The sequence below is a fragment of the Nyctibius grandis genome, chromosome 5 (assembly GCF_013368605.1).
Source record: "Nyctibius grandis isolate bNycGra1 chromosome 5, bNycGra1.pri, whole genome shotgun sequence".
NCBI lineage: Eukaryota > Metazoa > Chordata > Aves > Nyctibiiformes > Nyctibiidae > Nyctibius > Nyctibius grandis.
In genome coordinates this window covers 78460822-78487408 of record NC_090662.1, presented here as the reverse complement: position 1 = coordinate 78487408, position 26587 = coordinate 78460822, and the positions used below count along the sequence as shown (strand labels likewise).

The 26587-nt window shown below is 38.1% G+C and overlaps 1 protein-coding gene across 1 annotated transcript; it reads left to right on the top strand.

Moving 5' to 3' along the window:
• The first annotated feature begins 809 nt into the window (after positions 1–809).
• On the top strand, positions 810–26372 carry MRPS35 (mitochondrial ribosomal protein S35). The gene is made up of 8 exons (XM_068401600.1): positions 810–1023; positions 3025–3068; positions 4276–4443; positions 4855–4915; positions 7816–7955; positions 12604–12713; positions 14481–14550; positions 25863–26372. The coding sequence occupies exons 1-8, from the start codon at positions 870–872 to the stop codon at positions 26139–26141; spliced, it is 1026 nt and encodes a 341-aa protein (XP_068257701.1). The 5' UTR covers positions 810–869; the 3' UTR covers positions 26142–26372.
• The last annotated feature ends 215 nt before the right edge of the window (positions 26373–26587 follow it).

Sequence of the window (26587 nt, the reverse complement as noted above, 5' to 3'; positions counted from 1 at the left end):
GGTTTATACTGTAATTAGCACTAGTAATTAAACACTATCCATCATTCGTAAGAAAACATTCTGACCAACAATTGTGTTAAAGTGGATGAAGACATTGTGAGGTGCTATATTAGTAATAAAAGGGTAAAATACATTACAAGTATGTTGTAATTTGAAACAAACAAATCCAGGGACTCTTGAGCGTGATCGCGGTACAAGTATATTGCTACATAAAACCCTAACACCTGCACCTAACAGGTTCTGGGAAGCTGAAAAAAAGCTGAAATTTAAGAAAAGCAGCACTACCTAGTCCAGATGACACCACATGACACCGCGATCATTTTGTTTCCAAATGACAAGGCTTGAACCCATTTACGTTTTGCTGAAGACATCCACGGAGCCTCGCTTACAGGGGTGGCTGAAAGAGCCTGTCCCTGCTTTGGCGATACAAAACGCACGCAGGGACTGAGGAGTTCTATTTTTACTTGTGAGAATAAACTGACTTCGGGAACAAGCCACCGGCAGAAATCCCCAGTCCATCGCACCCCTCCGGCCCCAGCCCCGGCCCGGTCCAGGCCCGGAGGCCGGCTGCGCGCCCAAGGCCCACGCAGGAGCTCCCGACGCTAAGATGTCGAAAGCACAACGCAGCGGCAGGTCACTGCGTGAGCTCGACCCAAAGCCGCTCTCCGCCCCCTCACTGTCGGGATTCTGTCGCGCCTCGGGCGCCTCAGTCGGCTCCGCACCTCCCCTCGCCGGCCGCGCTGCTCCCCTCCCGCTTGTGGGCGGGGAACCGCTACGATTCGCCTTTCCAACTGGCTTGGCCCGAGCCGGCTGCCGTCCTGCCGGGAGGTTGTTGGAGGGGGGCGGCTGTGCGCGGGCAGGCCCCGAATATGGCGCCCGTCGGCGGGGCGGCGCGGGCTGGTGCGGGTTACTGGGCTGCGCTGTCCCGGAGCTGCGGGAGGGTCGTGGTAGCGCCTGTCTTCAGGGGTGCGGCCTATTCTTCCGCGCCTGCGGTGAACCGCAGGGAAGGCCAGCAGCGGGAAGGTGAGAGCGGCCCGGCCCGCTCGGCCGTGCTGGCGGGAGCAGGGGTGCAGCCGTCCGGGGGCGGGGGGGGGAGGGCTCGGGCTGCGCCTGGCTCCGGGCTGGCGGGGCCCTGAGGGCGGGCGGGGAGCTCACGTCCGTGTCCCTCCCCTCGGCTGTAGACAGCTCTGGAAAAGACGGTTTGTTTGCAAGTATTTGCTGGAGAGCTTTATGTTTAAAAACCAAAACATCTTTATGGTAAAGGTTACAGATTTTGGCAGCGTAAATACTGTGAGTAGTCTGAAGAAAGAAGTGAGCAAAGTGGTGTTTGCTAGATAGAGTTTCAGCTCGGGATTACAGTATTACAGTGGACTTGAAGTGTATTACCTGTTTTTAGGTATTCGAAGTGAGAATTTCATTGTTTGCTGAGGGATGTGTACTCGCGTTAAACATTTGCTGTCACGCCTGGCCTCAAGCTGAGCTGTTCAGGCTCTTCTGAGTGCAAATGGAAACTGTTGGTCAGGGTTGTACCAACATTTTTTCTGGAAGTTGCGTGTGCATTTGTCATCTACGGATTCAGGAGCAGGCTGGGATGGTGAAAGGGCCATTAAGTGATGTCTGATATTGGGGCCTGTGGCACTGGAGGAGTAAAAGGTGACCTGACCTGAAATTGTAGATGTTTGTATTGGAAATAATAAGATTGGTCTGTTTTTGAAAGCACCACAAAACAGCAGGTCAAGGGATAAAAAAACACTGGGTATCAGTTGTTGCAGAGCTCCCTATGTATTTTTCAGTTTAAATATTTATGTAGCAAGAAGAGATGGAAGAGAATGGAGTGATAAAATAACTAGATAAGGAAAACAGAAGAACTGTGAAATTCATGAGTTTTCCAAGCCTTATGTGAAATAGACGTGTAAGACACATTAATGAGGCAAAAAGAACCCAAACATCCACTCCTAAATCCCATTCAATCTCTTTTTTTTCTAAATGTATACTGTATTGTAATGTGGCAACAGTGTATTAAACTTAAAAAAAAAAACCAAAGAAAACCAAGCCCGAACAGGGCAATTGGAAATAAATTTCATCAGATTGACTTTTATTTGTCTGACTATGATACAGGAAACATTGCTTTGTTGGCGTTTTGGTGGAGTGGGGGGCATGAAAGTGATTAAATTAGAGTTTGGGGAGGTGGGTGAGGAAATGAAGACAAGAAAGTGAAGATCCCTGTTTAGATTGAAAATCTAGTGGTATTTGGTATCTTCATGCATTGCTATGAGTCCCTCACCAGAACTCCAGCTGAAGTCAGTTGAGCCAGATGGTGGCTCAGGCCTGCTTAAAAGGAGTAAACTCTTTCACTTTGTTGTATCTTCTCTGAGACTGCTCAATAAGCCAGATCAACACGGTAAAAAGGCAGAAACCAAACCCATCAGTCTGTTCCCCAGCTCAAGATGAAAAACACTTCGATCTGCCAACTGTTTATACTTCGGTTAGATGAGCTTGAGAGTGGCACAGAAGAGGGTGTGAAAATGTGCTGTCAGAAGGAAGGGATGGAGCCATGAAATTCTGTTTTTGGTAATGGTGAACTATTAGATTTAGCTGTCTTGTACTGCTGGTGGAGAGTGACTTGTGACTTAACATCTGTGTGGGAAAGAGAAAAGGAAGCACAGTTATGAAGGCAAAAGTGTACTTTCTCTCATCTCATTTTTCTTTTCTCTTGCATCGAGCTGGAATATATGATGCTAGCAAAATGCATTTAGGCATGTAACCACTAAATTATTTTTAATGTGCTTCTGGGATAGACCCAGACGAAATTGCTTCCAAGCTTTTTTTATCTCAAGTTTCAAAAAATAAATGAGCAATCTGCAGTAGGAGTATCTGATCTTCCTGTTCTTCCACATAAAGACTAGGAAGTACTAGTGTATATTGTCTTTGTGAAAGGAAAAAAGCATACAGGATTATGCTGCATTTTTTTTCCCACAAAACCATATAATAGTTTGTATTGAAAAATGTTTCTTTTTCTTTCAGCTTCAACAAGGAGAAGAGGCAGGACACCACAGTTCGTAAGATCAGTAAGCACTGAAACTATTTGCAGTTAACTCAGATGTGTTTGAAAAAGTTTTCTAAGATATCTGTCTTAACAGTTTGTACAGGAGCCCTTCTGAAGCCAAAACCTGATGAAACAATCCACTGTGACTAAATTCCAGAACCAGCACCTAACTTCTTTAATCTCCCAGCTGTTTTCAGTCTGTATTCTCATAAAGGCAAAAGCATTAACCGTAACAAGCTACCAATTAGCTTGTATTGCCACCATGTACTGCAGGCCTTAAAAGCAAATTAAAGTTGCATTTAAAATAAAAACACACATTTTAATGTTTTCAGTATGGGTTTAGAGGATTTCTAGTGGTTGTTTTCTGATGTAATTAAAAAATCCGATATTGTGCATGAATGAAATTGTTCTTGCAGAGTAGAATTAAAACTGATGTCTGAGCATTTAATCACTGAGAATTTTCTTATTTATTCCACACATAAATTTCAAAAGCAGTATGTGTTACGATTTTTAAAGGTAAATAGTAAATGTGGACTTGGTGTGCATTAAATTTTTGTTCGTTTAACTTCCCATAGCAGATTTAATGATGCACCAGATCAGTCAGACCAGCTGACTGCGTATATCCATTTGTCTTCTACCCTTCTAAATTAAAAATTAAGGTTTTGGGGAAAGAAACAAAGACTTGATTTTTTTTTTTTTTTATTTAAGAGCATTTGACTGGAACCTTAGTCAGTTACTAGAGGAAATAAGCTATTTCTGCAATATGGTAATACATCGTTCCTATACTGGAATTTCTATAGCAAGTCATTTCAGGGTTATTAATATCTATTTCTTTTATTATGAACTTGTTCAGACTTTCAGAATTTTAAAGTTCATGTTCTTGCCCCCACCAAATGCTTAGGCAGTTCAGGAAATTGAGTTTGCAATTAAATACTGGTTTGATTCCCTTTTTCCCCCCACTAATTTATCACAACACAAGACAATGGTAAGGTCTTCTTTCTGAGGATTTCTGAAATAAAATGCAGTTGAAGACTGGGAAGCGCTTGCTACCTAAGCTTTGAGAGGCTATCTTTTAAAAATTCCTTTACAAATGAGCGCTAAGTTTTGATGTAAAGGTGTACGTTGAAATTTGTATGTTTGGGAATTTATTCCTGAAATAACTTTGCATGTGTGTATGCTCCAAAAACAGCATATCTCCCATCGAACTTTTATAATTTTCGATTTATTAGCATGCACCTCCCAGAACTGAGAGGATGGCTGTTGATCAGGACTGGAGCAGTGTTTATCCAACAGCAGCTCCATTTAAAGCTGCCTCTGTGCCTCTCCCTGTTCGAATGGGTTACCCAGTGAAGGGAGGAGTACCTCCAGCAAAAGAAGGCAACTTGGAACTTATAAAGGTAAGATACATTCCATTGGTGCGTGTTAACTTTGAAAATTATTATTCACTAAGACTGTACTGCTTTGATTTGAATATTTGTATTGGATACTGTTTTCTATTATTAAATTGGATAATATTCTATTTAATTTCTAAATTAAATGGTAACAAATACAAATGTAAGTAACAATACAAATGAACCAAATCAGGAGTCTTTTTGGGGATTATCATGCCTGTCACTTTTCTAATGGGGCTTTACTTAACTCTTTTGCTAAATCAGACTTGAGAAGAGTCTTCTTATCTGAGTATTTTATTAAGCCTATTGTGCTACCTTAACAAATGTGAAAAGTGTAATCAGATTTCAGTAATGTCCCTTTATTTATGAACAGACAAAAAGCTATTATTTTCGTAACTCTTAATACATCTGTTTCAGATTCCCAATTTTTTGCATCTTACTCCTCCTGCAATTAAGAAACATTGTGCAGCTCTTAAAGGTGAGGTTTTTTTGGTTTTGATGAGTTTTTTTCCTCTTTTTTTTTCCTCTTTTTAAAAAAATCTCTCTTGGACTTTTAAGACAATGCAAGATATAACTGTGTGTGATGAAGTAGAAGGTCAGACATGGTCCGCCTCTGAAGCTGGTTGTCAGGCTTTGGCTAGTATGATAATGCTTTCTTGTTGCTACATTGAGTCATACAGGTAGTAGGCAAGTATGTTTTATGAGGTTTTCAGCACACCAGTGAGACTTGAATTTTACCTTTCTATTAGGACCTGCTTTTACTGAAGTAGTGCAAGTTTAGTGTCTTAAGGAAGATGAGTGATGAATGTAACTCAGTTCTCAGAAGATTATCTGTGGTTAGACCAGGGTTTAATTAGTAGCCATTCCAGCACGCATTTTAAAAAAATGCTATTAATAAAAGGAAACTCTCTGTGAGAGCAAGGTCTGCTGGGGAGATAAGGGATCTAATGAAGACCAAGAGCATCTCTGCCAGCCAGCAAGCCAATAAGGAGAACCTAATGAAGAGGTTAGCCCAAAGATAAGTGGAGGCACGAGGGGGCAGGGAGGAGATAAGAGGCCTGTCTTGAGTTGCCTGTATACAAATGCATGCAGCATAGGAAACAGGAGGAATTAGAAGTCTGAGGAGTCACAGAAATGCAGAGAGAAAGCTTACATGGTTCAGGTGCAGGCAGGGATGATGTGGAGGAAGAGCTGACCTGTACCCAAAAGAAGAGCTCAGATGCAGAGCTTTGCTATATGTGTAGCAAGCTGGTTGAGAGTTTAAGAGAAAGGATCAGAGGAGAAGCCAAAAAGGTTGTGTTGGTGGGCATCTGCCACAGACTGCCTGGTTAAGAAGAGGAAGCAGGTGAACAGCTGAAAAAATCCTCACCAAATGCAAGCTTTGGTTTTCATGGGGAACTGCGACCATCCCAACATCTGCTGGAAGGGTAACAGGATGGGATGGAAGCAATCTAGTAGATTCCTGGACTGTGTTGCAGATAATTTCTTGATGCAGATGCTGGACAAACTATGGGAACGTGCTGTGTTGCACGTGCTACTCGCAAGTATGGAAGAACTGGTTGGAGATGTCGAGGTTGCTGGCAGCCTTGGTTGTGAAAAGAAGATCATGGAGTTTAAGATCTTGAGAGAAGTGAGGAAGGCAAGTAGTGTATTGAAGGCAATTTCTCAATTGAGACAATCAATGAGTTGACTAGGAGACATGCTCTGTTGGTTTTATTGTTCAGAAACAAGGAAGAACTGGTCAAGTCTGGGAAGGTTAGGGGCATCCTTGGTGGCAGTGGTCATGAAACTGTGGTGTTTAAAATCCTGAGAGAAGTGAGCAAGACAAACAGTGGAACTAGAGCCTGGACTTCACGAGAATGATTTTGGTTTATTCAGGAATCTGCTTGGCAGATCTCATGGGCTACTCTTCTGGGGAGCGAAGTGGCCCATGAGAGCTGGTAGATGTTTAAGTTCAACTCCCCTTAAAGGAATGGTCCATTCCAGTGTGCAGAAAGTTGAGCAAGTATGGCAGAAGGACAGTATGGGTGTGCAGGGAGCTCCTGAGTGACCTGAGATGCAAAAAGGAAGTACACAGAAAGTGGAAACAGGTAAAGACTACCCAGGAGGAACAGGAGATTTTTGCCTGACCATCTTCAAGAAGGGCAAGACAAAAGATGCAGGAAACTGCAGGTCAGTCAGTCTCACCACATTCCCTGGAAGATTATGAAGCAAACCTTCCTGGAAGCCATTTATAAGTATGCAAACACATGCTTTATAACAACCTGGGTAATGGTAGAGAGAGCACAACCTGAGCAGGTTTTCAGATAACAACGAACTGGGAGGGAACAAGTGATACACTGGAAAGCAGAGCTGCCATTCAGAGGGATGTCAACAGGCAGGAAAAAATCTACTGCAAGGACCCTCATGAAGTTAAACAAAGGCAACTGCAAAGTCCTGCATCTGGGATGGGATAACCTGTGCAGCAGTACAGGCTGGGGGGATATAGGGGGGAGCAAACAGCGGAAAAGGCTATGTGGAGCCTGCTGGGCATTTGCAAGTTGAACACGAGTCAGCAGTGTGCCCTTGTGGCAAGGAAGGCTAACTGTATACTGGGTTATATTAACAAGAGTGTAGCCACCACATTCAGGAAATTAATTCTTTCCTCTCTGTCGAGTATTGCATCAGGTTCTGGGGTCCCCAGTACAAGAAAGACCTGGATGTGTTAGAGCAGGGCCACGCAAATGACCAGAGGGCTGGAGCACCTCTCCTATGAAGAAAGGCTGAGAAAGCTGGGGTTGTTCAGCCTGGAGAAGAGGAGGCTCCAGGGGGACCTTATTGTCGCCTTTCAATATATAAAGGGGGCTTATAAGAAAGATGGGGAGGGACCTTTTACCAAGGCCTCTAGTGACAGGACAAGGGGCAACAGTTCTAAACTGGAAGAGGGTAGATATTAAAATTGGACATAAGGAAGACATTTTTACGATGAGGGTGGTGAGACACTGGAACAGGTTGCCCAGAGAAGCTGTGGATGCCCCATCATTGGGAGTGTTTAAGGTCATGTTGGATGGGGCTCTGAGCAACCTGATCTAGAGAAGATGTCCCTGCCCATGGCAAGGGGAGTGGACAAGATGATCTTTGAAGGTCTCTTCCTACCCAAACCATTCTATGATTCTATTTGGCAATTGTGAGACTGCATCTGGAGTACTGTATCCTGTTTTGGGAAACTGAGTACAAAGACAGACATTGAAGTACTGGATCAAGTCTAGCAGAGACCCTGCCGTTATCTAAATGAGTATGGTTTCTATAAACAGTACTTTTAAAAATTATATATTGCAATAAATATGGAAAAAAAACCCCAACAGATACCACTTGGAGTGTTTTCTCTTTATTTTACAGATTTTTGCACTGAATGGCCAAGTGCTTTGGACAGTGATGAGAAATGCGAACGGCATTTTCCTATTGAAATTGAAACAGTAGATTATGTTTCTGCAGGGACATCTATTCGTAATCCCAAAGCAAGAGTGGTGACTTTAAGAGTAAGTAGTATTTTCGGTAAACAGCCTTTGTTTCAAAAACCCAAATTCTTGGTTTTCTTTCAAAAACATGTGCAAATATGATATATTGTAAGGAAATAAGGGAAATGGTTTACTGAATGTCTGAATAAAAAGCAGTGGATTTCCTTAAGTATATTGCAGCATGTTGGAACTGAGGTTGTAAGGTTATGGGTGTGTGTTTATAAATGAAGATTAAACTGATATAAACAAAATAGTGTACCTTCTGAAGAATCTACTTGTACAAAAGGCTGTAAGTGCCTTTGTACTCAGTGTCTTGCTTAGACACTCTCATTGCTAATTTATAGACCCTAGAAGTGCACAGGTATTGAAAGATAGGTCATATGAATGCAGCACTATTAATAAGTATTGAGTTGCCAGGCCTCCAGGCATCAGTACGTGTGCAGTAGGAGCAGCAGCCTTCTGATCATGGGATCAGAAAGGTCATGGGATACTTGAGGTTGGAAGGGAGCTCTGGAGTTTTCCATTCCAGCCTTCTGCTCAAAGTAAGCCAGGTATGAGATCAGACCAGGTTACTTGGGACTTCATCCAGCTGGGTCTTGAAAACCTTCAGGGCTGGAGATTGCACAACCTGTCTGGGCAACCTGTTCCAGCACTTGCCTGTCTTCGTGGGCGTAAAGTTAGGACTGTACTGTAGCTTTTGAACATGCATTTTGAGATGAGATTTGAGCCTATCTTAAGAGCAGCAGCAGCAGTGGGGTCAGTGATAGTTGTGTTCGTACTCTTGTCAGTGTAGAATTTAAAATACTGCATGATACCACATGCTCATAACACCTATACAACATCTAATCATGGCAGCTTTTAACAGTAGTAGCTCATTGTATGTGTAGGAGTCTCCGCTTTCCCTTTATATTGTAAAACCTTTTGGGTTGAATTTTAATTTGGTCTGTCATTGACTTATATAGGCATTTCACACAGCTATTAGCAGTAACTTCACCATCCCCTTGTAGTCATTGCATACTAGAGTTTAACCTTTTGTCTCCTAATTCAGATCCATAGTCAAGAGCAAGTTTTCACAAATTTATGTGCATTAGAAATAAAAAGAAATGCAGTGTAATAACAAAACCCCATGACTTCATGCCGGGTTGTGAGTGTGTGGAGGAGGAGGCACACATTGGACACCGCTTGCTCCCACATTCAGCTGTCTTGGATGGAGTAATACTGACATTTGCAGGTCAGTGCTGGGCATGGTGTCATAGGTAGGGGGAAGAGCTCAGCTGCTCAAACAGCCTTGAATCTCCTCCCATTAAAAACAGTAGGTTGTGAGAATTTCTTGCTTTCTAAACTGTGTCAAACATTACTAGATACAAATGTCTTTCTGTTAAATGTGGCTGTTGAGACACAAGATGTTGGACTAGCGGCTGGCTATGCTGCAGTGGAGAGGATAATTCAAAATGATACACAAATAAGCATGTCTGTATTAGCCTGTCTATATCCGTTAATTAACGTTAACTGGCCTTGGTACTTGTAAGGCATTATGTGGATGTGTATTATGCATGTATATTAAAAGAAGATGGGGTTGGAGTGGGAGACAAAAACGGAACAACTATCCATTCGCTTTTTCAGTTACTGGTGTTCTGATCCCAGACTTCATTAATAAATTCTTTGTCTGATTAATCCTCTGACAACAAAACCTGCCTAGGGAGGGGGAAGAGAAAGATTTAAAGGTGAAAGCAGATGGCACTGGGTCAGGTAGTGGTTGAGTTTGCATCAGTGAGAGCATTTACTGTGTTACAGACTATGATAAACTGTCTGATGGATCTTCATGGTAAGATTTCCTTTTTTTAAATTTTGTTTAAAAGTTAAACTTTTTAAATCTTAGTTAAAAAATTTTGCCTTTTTTCTACCAGGTACCATACTAGAGATGCTAATTTTTCATCTCTTGTAGCCTAATGCCAGTATTTCTGTTAATTAAATTTATCCTAGTTTATTCCCAAGTGGAACTTTCCACATCATGCCAGGCAACATAGTACTACAGGACATAAACCGAGACTTTTTGAAAATCAACTGCAGTTCTTTTTGGAGTTCTAACTTTTCTAAAATTCAACATAAAATACTCTGCAGCATTCCAGCTAACAATTACAAGCTGTCCAATTGATACCCTATTTTGAAGCAAGTAGCTGTATAAATATTTGTCACTTCAGTGTGACTTTGGATTGTTAAGAACAGTGTATTTTTTGTGGTCCTGTAACATAGGCAACAGACGAGATAGCATTTTAGTTTTTTATAGGAAAAGCAAGTAATGTAGAATAAAATCATAGCTCTCTTAACAGTAAATTTCAGATGATCACACTGTATGAAGACAGCATGATACAGCTATGATAATGCCATCCTATTAAGACAGTGCAAAAAGTACAACTCAATGAAGTAGTTTTGCATTGTTGGTTAAAGCAAGCTAATGCTGGACATCTGGGCTGGAGTATCCCATTAAGTTAGATAGTCATGGTCATAAAGTGCTTACTTGCACTAGCAGTTTTATGCTTGCTGGAGAGTTGTGTCTGAAACCCTGTAGAATTTGGAGCATTCTTTCTTTCTGTGAATGTTGGAGAAAGACAACATTAAGAAAATGTGTTTTACAAAAAGGTGTTTCTCATCAGTTTGTGTGAGCATTGTCAAGCAGCGGTGAGGGTAGGCTGTTCTGTAAGGGCAGGTGATCCAGGGGCAGTAAGGCAGGCAGAGGCAGTGACCTTCCCAAAAAGGGTGCAGCTACTACCTGAGCAAGGTGAGCAGGACAGGTCTGGTAGTAGGAGCCTCGTCCATCCAACAGCCCATTAATCACCTGACAAGTTCATAATGATAAGGCAAGTTTGAAGTTGAAGGGGGTAGAGACAGACAAGTCAGTAGATCAGGATTAGGTCTGGTGACAGTAACTAGGATCAGTCAGCAATCTGGTGGCTGTCAAGCAAATCCATAGAGATGCAGTAAGTTAGGTCAAGCCAGGAAGTCAAGGATGTGCATCAGGTTTGGGTCAGTGTGGGCCATGGCTAGGCCCAGACATCGCTGTGTTGTGCCTTAGGCAGAGACTGAGGCCTCAGCTTAGGTACAGCTTCTCAGTAAAGCTGGGGTAGGCCCACCTTCTCATAGCTCAGGTTTTTTTTTTCTTGTCACCACTGATTGATGGCTACGTGGCTGCACTGTATGGAAGGCCACTGTAAGTAAGGTAGCCTTGACCCTTAGAAGGGTTTGCTGTGTGTGTTGGGACCTTGGAAGTATTGTGAGTTCAGAGTGATTTTTCATGGTTGTTTTAGGCTGCACTAAGAACAGAGGGGTTTTTCTTCAGCTTGGCTACTGGCTTGAAGACTGGATGCATCTAACAGGTCTATTAGAATTAGACTAGACAAAGTGTGAGCTAAGGAACAAAGCTAAGTGAGCTCCTGCTCACAGGTATTACAGGCATGCGTAGTAAATGAGCATGTAATTCCTTAAAAAGGAGACATTTTTCATATAATCTATGGAGTAATGAATGTTAGGACATTTTTTCAAGATTAGAAGTTTCAGTATTGAAACCCGGTTGTCTCCTCCCTTGTCATATTTAGGTTTAGTACTTCAGGTTTCTATTTTTAGTAGTAGGATTTTTTTCTTTTCAGGTAATACTTTTTCCTGATATTTATTGCAGCTTCTAAATTCTTTTAGTCCTTCAACTTTTGGTAGTTTTTCTGTTGCAGGTTTCTTGACTTTTGAACAGTTCTTTGGTACAGCAATGACACAGTAGAAAGAATATACAGAAAAAACAAGCAGTGAACTAATTAGTAAGACACTACTGTTATGTCTTCATGTTTTTAATATTCCTCAGCAACTCTCATTTAATAGAAGCTTTTGTTTCCAGCACCATATATCTTTAGACTGTTAAGGTTCACAGCCTTCTCATTTGCTGTTGTGTAAACAGATAGCTAAAACCAGCTTGCTTTACTTTTCATACTTGTTATTATATATAGAAACTAGCTTCAGACTAACTTTTTAGAGGTGTGTTTTTTTTTTTAATACTAGTTACTTGTTCTGTATCTTATAGTTTTGGGGTTTCTGGTGTTGGAACAGAAGACAAGCCATTCGCACTATTGTTTGATCAGTTATGTGAGATCAGATAGTTCTGGTCCATTACACTGCTATCTGTGTGCATCTTTGTATACTTCTATTAATCTCTCAGTAATGACTTTGAGAATTCTGATTTGATGTCTTTCCTCCTCTTTTGGATGCTTGTCATAAATATCTTTGATGTATCTTAGTATTAACTTTACTGATCTGTATTTGCAAAAAAAAATCTAAAAAAAGATTTATTATTCCATGTGAAGTACATGTGAATACGAAATACAGCTAAAAACTAAACTGACAGCTCTTTTTTTCCTCTGGAAAAAATTTTGAGTTGAAATATTCTCCCCCAGCCCCTCTGGTATTTGGATGAAAATAAATTTATTGTTTGAATATTCAGATTATGCTTGCCTTGTTTTAAGACTTCTGACATGTGATACAATCAGAAGAAATTCTGCAAATGCATACTTAATAGCTGTCCTTTTAAATCTCAATAAAACATGTGCCTAACTATCTCAAAATATTTTCAGGGTGCAGAGATTGGATTTATCCAAGTACTTAAAAGTGTTTTCTCTTGTACTTGAAGGTTAAACTTTCTAACCTGAATTTGGATGACCATGCAAAAAAGAAGCTCATTAAACTTGTAGGAGAACGGTACTGTAAGGATACAGATATACTCACAATTACAACGGACAGGTATGGTTACAAGAAGGAAGAAAAATGCCTTTAGTAATTCTCACACTATGGAAAGGGCTCTGTGTCTTCCAGTAATATCAATTATTGTCTTAGGAAATTATTATATTTTTAAAGCTAAAATATGACTTAAATGTACTAGTACTGCTGTTATTAACTGTAAAAATTGTAATGGACAAATCACGTGAGGTCAAACCTAGTATTTGTTAACTATTGCTAGTTATTGAAGCTCTGTATTTGTAAGTCTCATTTGTTATTTTAAAGTAGTTGTCATGTTTCCCAAATGGGTTCTGTTATTTTTAACAATGATCTGAAGAGTTTCAGGCAAGAAAAATGGGGACATCAGTGACCAGACATTTCTCAATGTTTTGATGTTCCAGATATAAACAAATCACTGTAGTTATTTACAGTTATGTTCAGAAGGCTGCATGGGAGAAATGTGTTTTCTGTGTTGAATTCTGAAGAGTTTAAGAGAATACATATATATTCCTAAATTCACAATACACTTTAATTCACAGCTGTGTTCAGTGGTAGGAAACACATTATTGGTACTCTTTTCTGTTTGCATATTTTTTATTAGAACTCATTTTCCCATCTTAAATTTCCTGTCCTTTGATAGGAAATAATGTTTTATTTCTACATAAAATAACTACAAAATGGATAAAATTGTGCATATTTTTTTTGACTAGACTTGGAAATCTGGGTAGTTTACTGGGACCATTTGTGCTACCAGCAGTTTTCATTTCCCTAGCAAAACTTATTTTGTGGCTAGAACATTAGGATAGCTGAAAGGTGCTTGCCCTCTAGACCATCTGTGATTGGTCTCATGCTGTATTCCAGAAGGAACTCTCAATGTGCCTGTTGATATTTCACTTTATTTTTAGTAAATTCTAAGGCCCAAGTTCTGAACGGTTTCCATTTCTTTAATACAGGATTTTCCAGGCTGGTATTTAGATTACTTTTAAACTGAGGCTCTTTCACTGTGAAAGAAATAAGAGTCAAAAGCTTGAGTCCTTTTTAAAGTTCATTTGCTAGAATAGTCATGGTCCATAGTCATTCAGATGAGAGTTTTTAGAGTGTCTCAGATGTAGTCTCACATGATTCAGTTTGTTGTATATCAAAAAGGAGGGTGAAGGAGCCTGCAGGAAGAGGTGAGAAAAACAGGAGGCTATGGGTGATCTGCATGAGGAAGGGATTAATGTCATCAAATTCTGAGCAGAAGGTTTTGATGACTAGTTTTAAGAAATACACTGTTTTTGCTGGACTGTGTCTTATCCCAACAGATTTTACCAGTGATCCTGTTTTGGCTTAAAGCTACATTGACTTAAACTTTTCTTCTTAAATTGTTGGCTAGATCTTCTGTTCTGAACTGTACTTCATGGCTGTTTTCACCAGTCATCCTCCTCCCTTCAGGTCTGGGAAAAAAAAAAAAATCAGATTTTCAAGGAGTTCAGATTAATGTATGTTGGATTCCACTTTGGCACAGAGGGCAAAGAAGTTTTTAATGTTTCCTGAAGATCTGTAAATTCTTGCATTTTGTACATTTTCCTACTGACTTGCAGACGCCCATTCTTCCATGTTCTTAATACTCGTGCTTTCATGATATTCTTCTTGATTATGTGCAATTCAAAATGCGTGTGAATCAAACACATTTCCCTAAGTTCACTGTATTACAAATTAGAAATTTTGATAGTAAGTTTAACATTTTGTTCAAAAGTATATTACAGTGGCTTGATTTCAAAAAAACTAACTTTGTTTATGAATTTTCAGATGTCCGCTAAGAAGACAGAACTATGATTATGGCATACACCTCCTCACAGTTTTGTACCATGAATCTTGGGTAAGCAATTGTGAATAACTAACACGTGTACGCTCTCTAATGCGCTCTCTCATAACTTATAAAAAGTTCCATGACTGCGCAGCTTAAAGTACGTTACCTTAGATTCTTTCCTCTTTCACCTCACTTTTCTTCGAATTCAACCACAGTAAGTTGCTTATGTTTGAATCTTAATTCCCTAGTCAATTAGAGTTCATTTCTTTAACTTCATAAGTGCTATTCTGTGTTGTGTACATAGTTCGCCTCTTTTCAGAAGTTCTCTAGTTTTTGACCTTAATAAGAGATTCTTTTGCAATACTTTGTGTCTCACAACAACGAGCCTAAAACTGACCCTGAGCCTAGCAGAAAGCACCTTAATTCTCAGGATTCCTAAACATGCCTTTAGTTTGGCAGCATGCTGGGCTGCCTATGCAGAGTGTTCAAATATGAATTGAGCATATCCAGAGAAATGGTGTACTCTGTGATTATAACCTGTTATCTATGCATTTTTAACAGTGACCATGTTTAGAGAGGAAAACAAGACTATTTCAAAAAAGCAAAAACTGTTACTGGCTTTAAAGCTGTGAATACTAACATGCAGCACAGTATCTACATTTTGCCTGATTCCAAACTCTTACCTGTTTTTGTGGTCAATTGTGTTGGTTGTTAAGTAATGCCTTCAACAATTTTACAGCCATTTTTTACAGAAAACAAGTTAGCAGTCTAAAATTAAGTTATTGTTGAAAACCCGTAGTTACGTTTTGAATAACTTAACTTTGTTTAAATGTGATAGTTATTAGTCACATTGTTTGAGACAGACAGTGAAAGCCTTCATCATCAGTATATTTCCATAGATGTACTCTTTTAAATAAGTTGTAGCTGATTACCTACCAAAATTCACACTTACTCTTTTCAATTGTTCTATAGTATTCAAATTAAATCTCCATATTTAGCATTTTTATGAATTTCAGTGTTCTTGATTTTTATCATTGTAGTGATGACGTAAAAAACATAAGGAGGATGAGCTCTATTTCCCTTTCACTGGAAGTTGCCTTGAAGGTTATGTTTTGTAATTGTAGAACGCATCAAATTAAATTCAGCTTCTACTAACATCGTAAAAGATACATTTGCTCTAGATTTCAAGTGCTTTGTATGCATGGATATTTTTCTCCCCAACAGCATTACATTGCATTACAAATCTTAAATTAATGAGAGATTGGTTTCCAGGATTAAGCAATGACAAGAGAGCTAGACACTGCTCACTTTAATAATTCCAGACGAACACCACATCTGTCCTTGCTGTAGCATTACTTAGTGATAGAAGACAGGGCTATGTGATATTGCTACATGAGTGTTCAGTGTGTATTGAATATGCATAAGTCTCTTGCCTTTTTATTACCTTTCAACTTCCATGTTAATATTTGATGAGTTCATCAATCAGTTGTAATTGTCTTTGATTTCCATGAAAAATTAATGATCTCCTGAGACATGTTTTTTTTTATTTTGTGTGACATGTTTTGTTTTGTGGGTGGTTTGTTTTTTTTTTTTTTCATGATCAGTGGTAATGCCTTTTAATAACTTGATGAAAGATAGTTTGGATACATATTGTAACATAAGCAAACAATGTGTGGTATATTTTGTTCTGTAGGAACTTTAAATATTGGAGGGGGATGGACGGGGACTGGCCTTTCATGTAGACAGGAACATCAATCCTGTTTACAGAACTAATTGCAAGATTTGATGACTTTCCCACCAGAGTAGTGCCACAGTGTTTTCGTGCATGTGTGTTATGCAATTCAATAAAAAGAAGATGGCAGTGTTGAATTCTTACTAAGTGAAGGGAAAGCTGGCTGCATGTAAATTTTGCCCTCAATCCTGAAAACTTTGCCTACTATCTCTCTAAACATGGCATAACTCTATAATTTATGCTAATAACTGAATTACTGATTTTGTGAACCAGCAGGCATGTGAATGTATAAAAGGAAAAGTTGTATGCAGATATAAATCAGGAAATGTAATTTCAAGTGTAATTATATTTTCATTGCCAGTGGTGCATAATTCTTTTATTACAGTTATGAACTAGAGCATCCAGATAGTTTAGGAATCTGAAACCTTTTTAAAAGAATGACTGTGATTTTGTTGGGTATGTAGTGAACTATGTGCTGTGAAGCGCCATTGTGTAGAGATGCATTTCCAGCAGGAAGTTATTCTTAAAGTAATGAGTATGAAGAGTTTAATTCTGGTTCATCTGTCTCTTTGTATGCATACTTAGAAGACAAAATTTATCACTGTGTCAACAATGACATCTGTATTACTGATTTTCTTGTATGCTTTTCCAGTCTTGGCTTCAACAAAAACCCAGGGCATCCACAGCTCAGTAATCCTATTGCTATTGCAATTAGAAGGCTCAGTTTGCAGGAATCCTTGTTATAATGGAGTTACAGTTGAAATATACAATAAGTGTGTGCAGACAAAATAGAAAGGAAGGAGGGGAGGATCACCAAGAATTGGTACAGGTATTGCGCTGCCTCAAGACTCTGGGTATATTGTTAAGAATGGATTTTTTTTCTCGAATTGCAATGTGGGGAAGAGAGCTTGTTTGCATTTAAATAAATGAATAAAAGGTTATCCCAATCAAATTTGGCAAACTGGTTTCTGAGCAGTACCACAGCCAAAGTGAGGAAACCATGTTGATAGGTTAATGCACTGAAACTAGCATTTTTGTCCTGTCTAACCTGCTAGTAATCGATAGATGACTCAAGAAGACAGACTAGCCAAATTTTGAAAGGCTTGGAAGACATGTTGGAGGATTAAACCTGATGTAGAGAAGCTTTCATAGAAGTTTGGGTGTTTTTTATAATCATGTGTGTAAGAGAGCTCCTTTTTTTGAATGCATGGGGAAATAAGGAAAAGGGAGAGAATTGAAAGGAAGGAGCAATTTTACTTCAGTTGTGGGTTTTTTGTTGTTTGTTGTTGTGTTTTGTTTTGTTTTTTTTGTGGAAGGAGTGGATGAATGTCTGGTTTGGTTTTGTGAGTGTTACATGAAGAAGCAGAGTTTCCATGCTGCGGGAGGGAGGGACAGGTGAAAAGAATCATCAGATGGTCAGAATAAAGAGTTAAGATGAAGCAGCTGACAAAGGTGGCAGGAGTGCAAAAAGGTACTCATGACCTGGGAATGAAGAGTAGCTGAAGCTATATGATTACTTGGAGAAGTGAGATACTACTGGGTAGCCTTTTGGGCTACATAACCCCTAAGGATTGGTATTTTAAAGTAGTATTGCATCTGAAACTGTCCTCTCTTTCCTTACTTAATGTTCACACGGAAATGACATCAATGGACTTGACCATGCAAAACCCTGCAAAAGCTGAGGCGCTCAGGACCTTTCAGGATTGTGTTACCTTTCAGGTAACACTGCACTGTGTTATCAGTTGGTATTTGATCTGTATTTAAACAAATAGAACCCCTTTATTTTGAAGAAAGAAATGCAATGATTTTCTTTCATCCTCTAGAATGCACTCCTGTAGTGGATAATGCTATCCTTGCTTTTGGCAAAGGGAATCTATAGTGCTTGTTATTTTGTACCAGAAAAAAAAAAATCTTGCTTGTTTCTTTTAATAGAGGAAGTGAAGGAAGAGAGGAGAAAAATATGAATTTATCCTCTGGTTCTTGATCCATCCTCTGTTATCACAGGTTCAAATGAGATATGCTGTAAAGCAGAACAACTATGGGAAGCTGTTCAGAATATTGGCAGCATATTGGTGGATTGATAGCAGTCACTTGGTAAGACAGTGTGCTGTTTCTTGAGATGGATCTGAACAGTGGTAGCAGGTCTACATATTGTGTTCTTGGTTCAACCTATTTGAATTACAGGTTGGCTAATGAGGCTGCCTAAATCTAATGGAGAGCTCAGTTTAGTTGTAGTCTGTTACTTACAGAGATGCATAAGCAGCGAGAAGTACCTTAAGATCCCAGACTGATGCATTTGGCAGATTAGTTTTGATAAATGCAGATAGATGTCAGCCACATGAGTTTAGTTTTTTTAAAACATTTAGATTTTAAAACTTAAGAGTGTTCATTTCTTTTCTTATTTTGAAATAGTTCGTGATCTTTTGCTTTGTTTTTAATAGTTTTCAGGTTATTAATCAAATATTTGTGTTTTATTAGCTTTTAGAATGCATTCAGTAGATATCTGACTTGCACCACCTGGCAAGAATTGAACTTTTCTTTGGAATTTTTCTGTGCTTCCTTTCAAATTACCCCCCAGGATTGTGCCTGGATTGAATTAATCAATGAAAGGGTGAGATATATTAGGTAGATTGTTAAACAGCAGCTCAATCAATTGTATTCCTGCTGCCTTTAAATGATGGTACTTCTTCAATGCTGTAACATCATCTCTAAACCTGAATGTACTTTTATGGTATTAAATGGTTTTTAAAGAGTAAGAGTTTGCTGCCCTCAAGTGGTTAAAAAGGTCGTAAACTGATTTCTTCACACCCAGCTCAGATTTAATAGTTTAAAAAGTAAAGTTCTGTTATGAGTTGAAAGCAGGATGGAGAAACAAGTGGAGCAGGAAGTTAACTTTCCAGTAAGGAAAGGCATTCATAGTCATTATAAAGGGGAGGAATCTGGAAAAGATAGAGTGAGGAGGAAATAACTCACAGTTGTTTTAAACCAGTAAAGACTACAAAAAGGTGCATCAATTTTCCTTGGTCCAATTCCACATGATTTTCAACATACACAAATGCAAGATAATGGAGAGTGGAGGATATCATTCTGCATTACACAGCTGAGATCTTGAAAGATTAGTGAAAGGTTGCCCTTGCATTTTCTATTCTGCAGGGTCAGAATGGACCTTTTTACATTAAAGTAAAAGGTCTAATCTGACATACTAAGAATAACAGTAGAGTAATGCTGTACACACTTTTGAACTCTCTCTTGCTTTTTCTAGTAGTGTAGTTATGGGAGTCTGATAAAAAAGATTCAAGACTTAAAAGGAACAGTAAGGAAGAAGGAATATAGAAGTAGGGATAAGTGGAAAGTGGCTACTGAATATGTACAGTAATAGCCAAAGGGTCTTCTGGGTGCATCTCTTTGCATTGTGCTTGCATTGTAGATGTTAATGGTACTTGAAATGAAAGGACAGGGAAGTTGAAGCAGAAGGGTGAGGGAAGGAAAAAAACTGAAGAGTGGAACAGATTGACACTAGAGGCTTAACTAAAATTTATCTATGAACCCCAAAGCTGTGTAGTTTGAATGAATTTGAGGAAAGTGTCCCACATTGTTTTTGTATTCCTTTTTAAGTAGAGTGTTCAACTGCAATGCACTGGTAGGGTGAGGAGTCTGTGTATACATGCAGCTGAATGAATATTTTTACATAACCATTGGTGATAATCCTAAAATCCATTATATAGCTTTTCTCTAGACTTCAGTTTGCACCTAAATTGTATTGCCTTTTTTTCATCTACAGTCACTTTAAGCCATTACAAGTAAGCATAATTTTTATCACTTCAGGTTGTGCCAGTAGAACTTAGTAACAGTAGAATTTTGCAGTTTTTGTAATAGGAGTTAACTTTGTAATTCAGCCTAAAATATGTGAAAGGATATGAGTCCACTTCTGAAACCGAAGCAGGTCTCTGACTACTTAGGTTTCAAAAGTATACTTTAACTTCATATTCTGAACACTCAGGATGTTGTGACACATGGGTTGCAGAGTTAAAATGGGAGGTGGAGGGAGACACTAAGTCTTGCTGAAACTGTTCCCCTGGGCAGAAGAAAATTCAAGATTGATTCAACTGAAAAGGAGGGCCATAGCCTAGTGATTAGAGAATGTACCTGGGCGAAACAGATTTAGAGCTCTGGGCACCATTTAGTATAACTGAAGACTGCTTCGTGTGAACCTCCTGAATTTGAGATATTAGAATAATGATGTGTGATATAATTGTGCCCTTCCTACAACAGTGTTCTTTCTCATTATGTCATTATACATGGTTTAAGTAACACAAAATGAGGCTGAAGTATGGGTGGTCTCTAAATGTTGGCATATATACTTTGTTTTGAAGCATGTATCACATTCCATTGTGCGCTCACAAGTGCGCAAAATCTAACAACTTGAAAGAGTCTTCATCATTAATGTGAGTCAGAAAAGATAAAGCTAAGTGGCATAGTAGATGTTAAATTTAATAAACTTTCTCTGAAGATCTGAATTCAAACATGTAAAACCAAAGAAAAGAGTTTTGCTGACAGGAAATGTGTATTGCAGTGAAATAAGGTTAAACTTTTTTTCTCTTGCTTGGAACCACAAAGGATGAACATTCAAGCAAAGGGCTGAGTCAATTCTTTGTACAATTTCAGACTGCAGTAGGCTTTTTGCAATACCTTATGTTTAAACCCCATGTTTCTAGGTGCTGGAGAAACAAGGTTCCTTTTTGATGCATAAATATAATTTTTACAGCTGTTTAATTTTCAGTCTAAGTGTTGGAGTGAAATGAAGTCTTATGGGGCATAGATATTAACAACATGAACAGAAAATTATCAAAGGTTTGGACCGTTAATATCACTGATCTTTCTTGATGAGATCAGAATCTTATCTGATAGGCATTCAGAACACAAACTGAGTTAGATAAATACCTTTCAAATGACCCTTTCAGAAGCCTGGATTTTCCAGAAAATACACGCAACCACTTCAGCCCAGAGAAATTAGATTTTGTCCTCATTTTTGAAAGAGGTGATCTAGATGATGGTGACTGCTGAGGACTCTTAAGTTAGTGTCAGAAACAGATTAAGCCTGTGAGTATCATTACATATGAGAGCATCTCTTACATCCAGTATTATATTTTGAGGCAAAGTTCTCTTTTTTCTTCGCTGCTTGTTCCCCTTTTCTGTTCTACATTTGTACCTTAGTGGAATGTTTAGTCCTCACAGTCTTTCTCCTGATATTCCTTGATGCTCTAGGGGTCTTATCTGCCCTGTGCTGTTGTTGTGTCCTAACCTTCTGCTCATTCAGAAGAATGTATTTTAACCTATTCTGCCTCACCAAGAAATTAAAATTTTTGTATCCAATCTTATGAGATACAAATATGTTTTGCGTATTTACAAATTTATGTTGATATTTCTGTTTAAGTTAGTACTAAATAGTACAGTTCAAAGGTGCAATATATGTGAAGAAATAAGTACGTAATTGTTTTGGCAACTCCTCTTTGGCTTGAAGGTACCAATTAATTTGGAAAATGCTAGCATAGCTGTCATTTATTACCTGAAATATCTGTAATTATTGTACCACACAGAGTATCTTTTATTTCAGTGCAGTACTAAGAAATAGGTGTATTTATTCCAGACTATACAGAGTTTGAAATTTGACTTGCAACTTAAAGAACTTTCCTTCCCCTCAAAAAAAATCCCACTAAAATACTTGGTCTTTGCTAAACAGCATTAAATTTTTAACTGTTCAAGCCATTGACAAGAAAATTGACTAACAGGAGTCATGTTTTTAATTGCCTTGAAGATTTCTGTATGCCACTTACAAATTTTAGTCAAAATGTCTTCCTCAAAAGAAACACCAAAGAACTAACAATTCTAATCCTGGCTGTGACAGCAAAATTATGAAAGTTAAACTTAAACTGGAAAAAAAAAAAAAAACAAACAAGAAATATGATGGTGAAATGCTTTTCTTTTTTCTGTACTCAAGGATACAATATATATTGAAGCTTTTTGTTAATGACTTTTATGTAAAAAGCAATTTCACTGGCCAGAGTACTATTTTAGTATTTACACTGTGACAGCACTTCAGATTAAGCACTGTAAAGGCTTGTAAACCTCTCAAAATACTGACTTAAACTGTCACATAAGACTTGTTTAGAAACAAATCCTTATTCTGTTTATAGCATTAAAAAAGTAATTCTATGTATTTGCATTAGGAGGTGTAAAAAAAAAAAAAAAAAATCACTCTTTTGTGCCTCTTCCTTAGTAATAGGTTTATATCCTTTTGACTTCATATGAAAAGTTGTTTTCTGGTGATTTTTTTTTTTTTTTGACAGTTCTTATTGGAAGTTTTGGTAAGAGAAACAGTTGAAATTACCATCTGAGTGCATCTTCAGCCAGGCTGGTTAATACTTACTGAGATTTTTGTCTTATGTGTGATAGAATGAAGCAATCATTTTTAGTTAATTCATTGAAGAAACGTACATTCTTGATTTTTAACCTCATTCACTAAGTGGGGATTCTAGAAAAATGTTACACAATGCCACACTTGTATTCCAGTTTTCATGGTTTTATTCTCATTTCTAAGACTCTTACTGCAGTGTTTACTAACATTTTAAATTTGCAGGGGACAAAAATAAACAACTAACAAAACTCTTGAGTGATGAAGACCTCATTTTTGAAGTTTCTTTCATTGTCTCATTAGTTTTCTCTGTAACACTTTAAACTGAGACTACACTACTTGTAACATTTCCACTATTCAGAGTTCATGGGTACTTGTCTACCTAGGGTGCATTTTCAAATGAAAATGTAATTCCAGATTAACTTTTTCTCTTGCAATAAATCTGGTTGGGAAGGTATTTAAGTTTTACTCAATACAGTCAGTTTGCAAAAATCTGGTTTCTGTTCAGTTTCCTGTTTGTGATGTATGTCTGGACCTGTGTACAGTAGAATAACTTTTCATTTTGAGGCACGGCCACCAACATTGCAGCAATGGATACTGGCTTCTTGTAGTGGGCTGAGGAATGGATTTTGAAATCTCCCCCTACTGTCAAATGCTTTCCTGCCTCCCTTCCCACCAGAAGTCAGAATTTTATTTTAAAATACCTTTTGACACACCATTCTTCTGGGAAGGATTCCAAGAAAGAAATAGTTAACTGTTTCTTTGACCTCCTTTAAAATCTTTTTGCTCTGTGTAGCTCAAGAGATAGGGAAATCTTAATCTGTTTATCAGTATGCATCTCCAAAATCCTGTAGGTTAATGCGTGCAAAGAAGGATTTTCCTAAAGAGATAAATGTAATAACTATAATTAGTTCTTATTGTCCCTGCTATACCTCAAAGGTGTTTAAAAGCCTCACAGTGATCATTTAAACTTCAAACATGAGTTTGGTCCAGTGAATGACCAGGGGCGATACCCCTATTCCCTTACTCTTGAGAAATCCTATCCCTGTGAGAGAAGCTTTTGCTTTAAAATTCTTTTGGAGGTAGGAAAAAGTGTCTTGGATAGCCATTATGTAGATAAACAAGGGATATGTAAACCAGGGTGGTGGTGTTAATTTAAAACTATGTAAATCTCCACATTGAATTGTAGTATTTTTCAAACACACAAGGAATACTTTACTATACCCACTTGTTCCACTGCTGTTTTAGCAATACAGGCTACAGTACGTCCTTTTTCCTTTTTTTCCTCTCTAGAAATTGAATGAGGTTCTTTTACTTCTGTGTTGTATTGTTTCCAGGTTTTAATGTCAGTCATGTGAGCCTTTTAGCAGTATTAGTCACTTTTTCTGACTAAACATTTGGACTAAGAGATTTAAGAGACAAGAGATTCCATTTACCAGGTGCAGGATGCATCATTTGCTAAAGTATTTTTAAATTCAGATAGACGGACCCAAGCACACAGGGTTATAGGAGATGTCTACGTTTTGCCCACACCCGGGGCTAAACAATAAGCAGTTGTTCTCTCGCCCAATGTCCTTTTCCCAACCTAGGAAGGGAATTGGGAAAAAGAGGGAGACTCGTGGGTTAAACAGATTTAATAAAATAAAGAAACCAATATCAACGATAATACAAAACACACAAAATTATACTTAGCTACAGAGTTGCTGGCAAGTTGCTCCAGGGATAGCAATCATCGGGAATGCGAGAGAGGAGAGCAAAAAGAGACACCTCCCTCCCCAGCAAACCCTCCCTTTTATAGTGAACTTAATGATATAGAATACACCTGTGGGCCAGCCTGCGTCAGCTGCCCTGGATTTAACTGCCTTGATCACCATGGCTGGCCACAAACTGAAACAAAATCCAACAAAAATTTGATTCTATAAATTTTTTATTCCCAGGAAACCAGGACAGGGAAAAAAAATCTTGGATCTTAGTTAAAGTTTATTAAATATTGTGGTTTGACTGCAGCAGCCTTGTTGACTAGTGGACAGCATACTTTAAAATAAACAAACAAATGAAAAAAAAAACACAAAAAAAACCCCACCAACTGTCTTGTGATTGCCAGGTTTGTTTGGATTCTGCATAGCTAAAAATTTACTGAAGAGCCCTTTCTGTCAAAGGATTAAAAAAAAAAATCCATATGATGTAAATGTTTTACTATAATGTTTCTTTGAACTTGCTCCCAGAGAAATACAAGTTTTATTTAGACATGATTTCTACAACAATTGTAAGAAAAACATGACCACTAAAAATAAACCAAAAATACTTCAAATTGTGATTCTTATATAGTTGAAATAATATAAAGATACTATGTATTGTTTAAATCAGTAAAGTACTAAAGGATTATAAATATACAATCTACAATATATAAAAATACAAATAGATCTACGAAGCATATATATTTACCAAAGTACAATAAACATTAAATATACAAAATTAGCAGGTTATAACATTTGAAATATCCCTCAAACAGTCTGTGAAGCTAGAAGAAGCCCTGCTGAATTGGAGAAATGCTCAAAGACAAAATTTGTAAAGAACTGCACAAGCCAAGTATTTACAGGCAGTGGGATGATGTTTTCTGTCTGTGTTCAACTTTTGACTCTGTCTAATCTTGCAACACCAATTAGGTAAAAATAAGCACCTTGTGGATAGAGATTCTTTTGAGGAGCAGTTTGTTTTGCAGGAAGAGGAGACTGATTAATTGGTGGTGCTTTTCCTTATGAGTCACAATTAAAATGTTTCCCAAATGGTGAAGGATTGCTGCCTCTCATCATAGGTTACTTGGTACGAGCTGTCTCACTTCACATCTTATAGCCAATATAAACATACCAAAATCATGTGCTGGGGACATAATAGCTAAGTGGCTACTTCCAAAGCTTGAGCATTTAGGGTTATTTAAAATTATTACTTTTACAAAGTTTTTTATTATTCATTGTGTACAGTCCATAAGCTTCATAAAGAACTTGGTAAGTGGGAGGAAAGAAACTCATTCTGCACAGAAAATGTATGACATACAGGCATCTTTTGAACTCTGATTGAGGCTTGACTTACAAGCGTTGTACTTTAGAGGAGGAGAAATACCTTCCACAATGAATATAATTTTTAAAATTAATTGGTATGAGAGAGAAGTTTCTTCAAATTATTGTAGCTTTGTTTCAATCTTGAGTGGTTTGTAAGACGATGTATATTTTCTTTTAGAAAACTGAGATGTGGGAGAGCGAGAAGACTGAGGAAGACATGGAAGAGTATATCTGGGAAAATAGCTGCTCTCAGAAAAATGCCTTGGATACACTGCTTCGAATAAAAGCCTCAGAGAATGTCAGTAATGTAACTAAGGAAGAGCTTCTTGCATCTGAAGTGGTTAAGGATTACAGAAACTCTGTAATTGCACTTAAAAATGAAGGTGAAACAGAAAATAACATGTCTCAGTATAAGGAATCTGTGAAGAAACTACTGAATATACAAGCATTACTGTGAGAGCAGACTTTGCAGGTACATCTGATTATTACAGAAATATTAAACTACTATGTTAATGTTTCTGTATTATATATGTATATAATTATCCAGAACCTTAACCAAAAATATGAAACTTGATGATGAGTTAATTTCAACAGTAATCAGATTTTTCTTTTCCACTTGATTTTCCTGTAAACATAATTTTCCTGTCCATGAATCTTGTTCTTTGAATAAAGTATGTTTTGAGTCATACTGGTGACTTGAGCATTCTGTTCTGCGCTTTTTTAGCTTGGGAGATCCTGGTTTAGTCCTCTGCTTAACCACATTCTGACTTCTCACCCAACTTCTTTTGGCACATAACTTAGAGCAACAATGTCAAAACCAACAAAATGACTTAGGCTCCCAGTTCCATTAATTAAGAGCTGAAAGTTAAGAGCTCTAAACTTCCTAAATGCTTTTCAAATGTC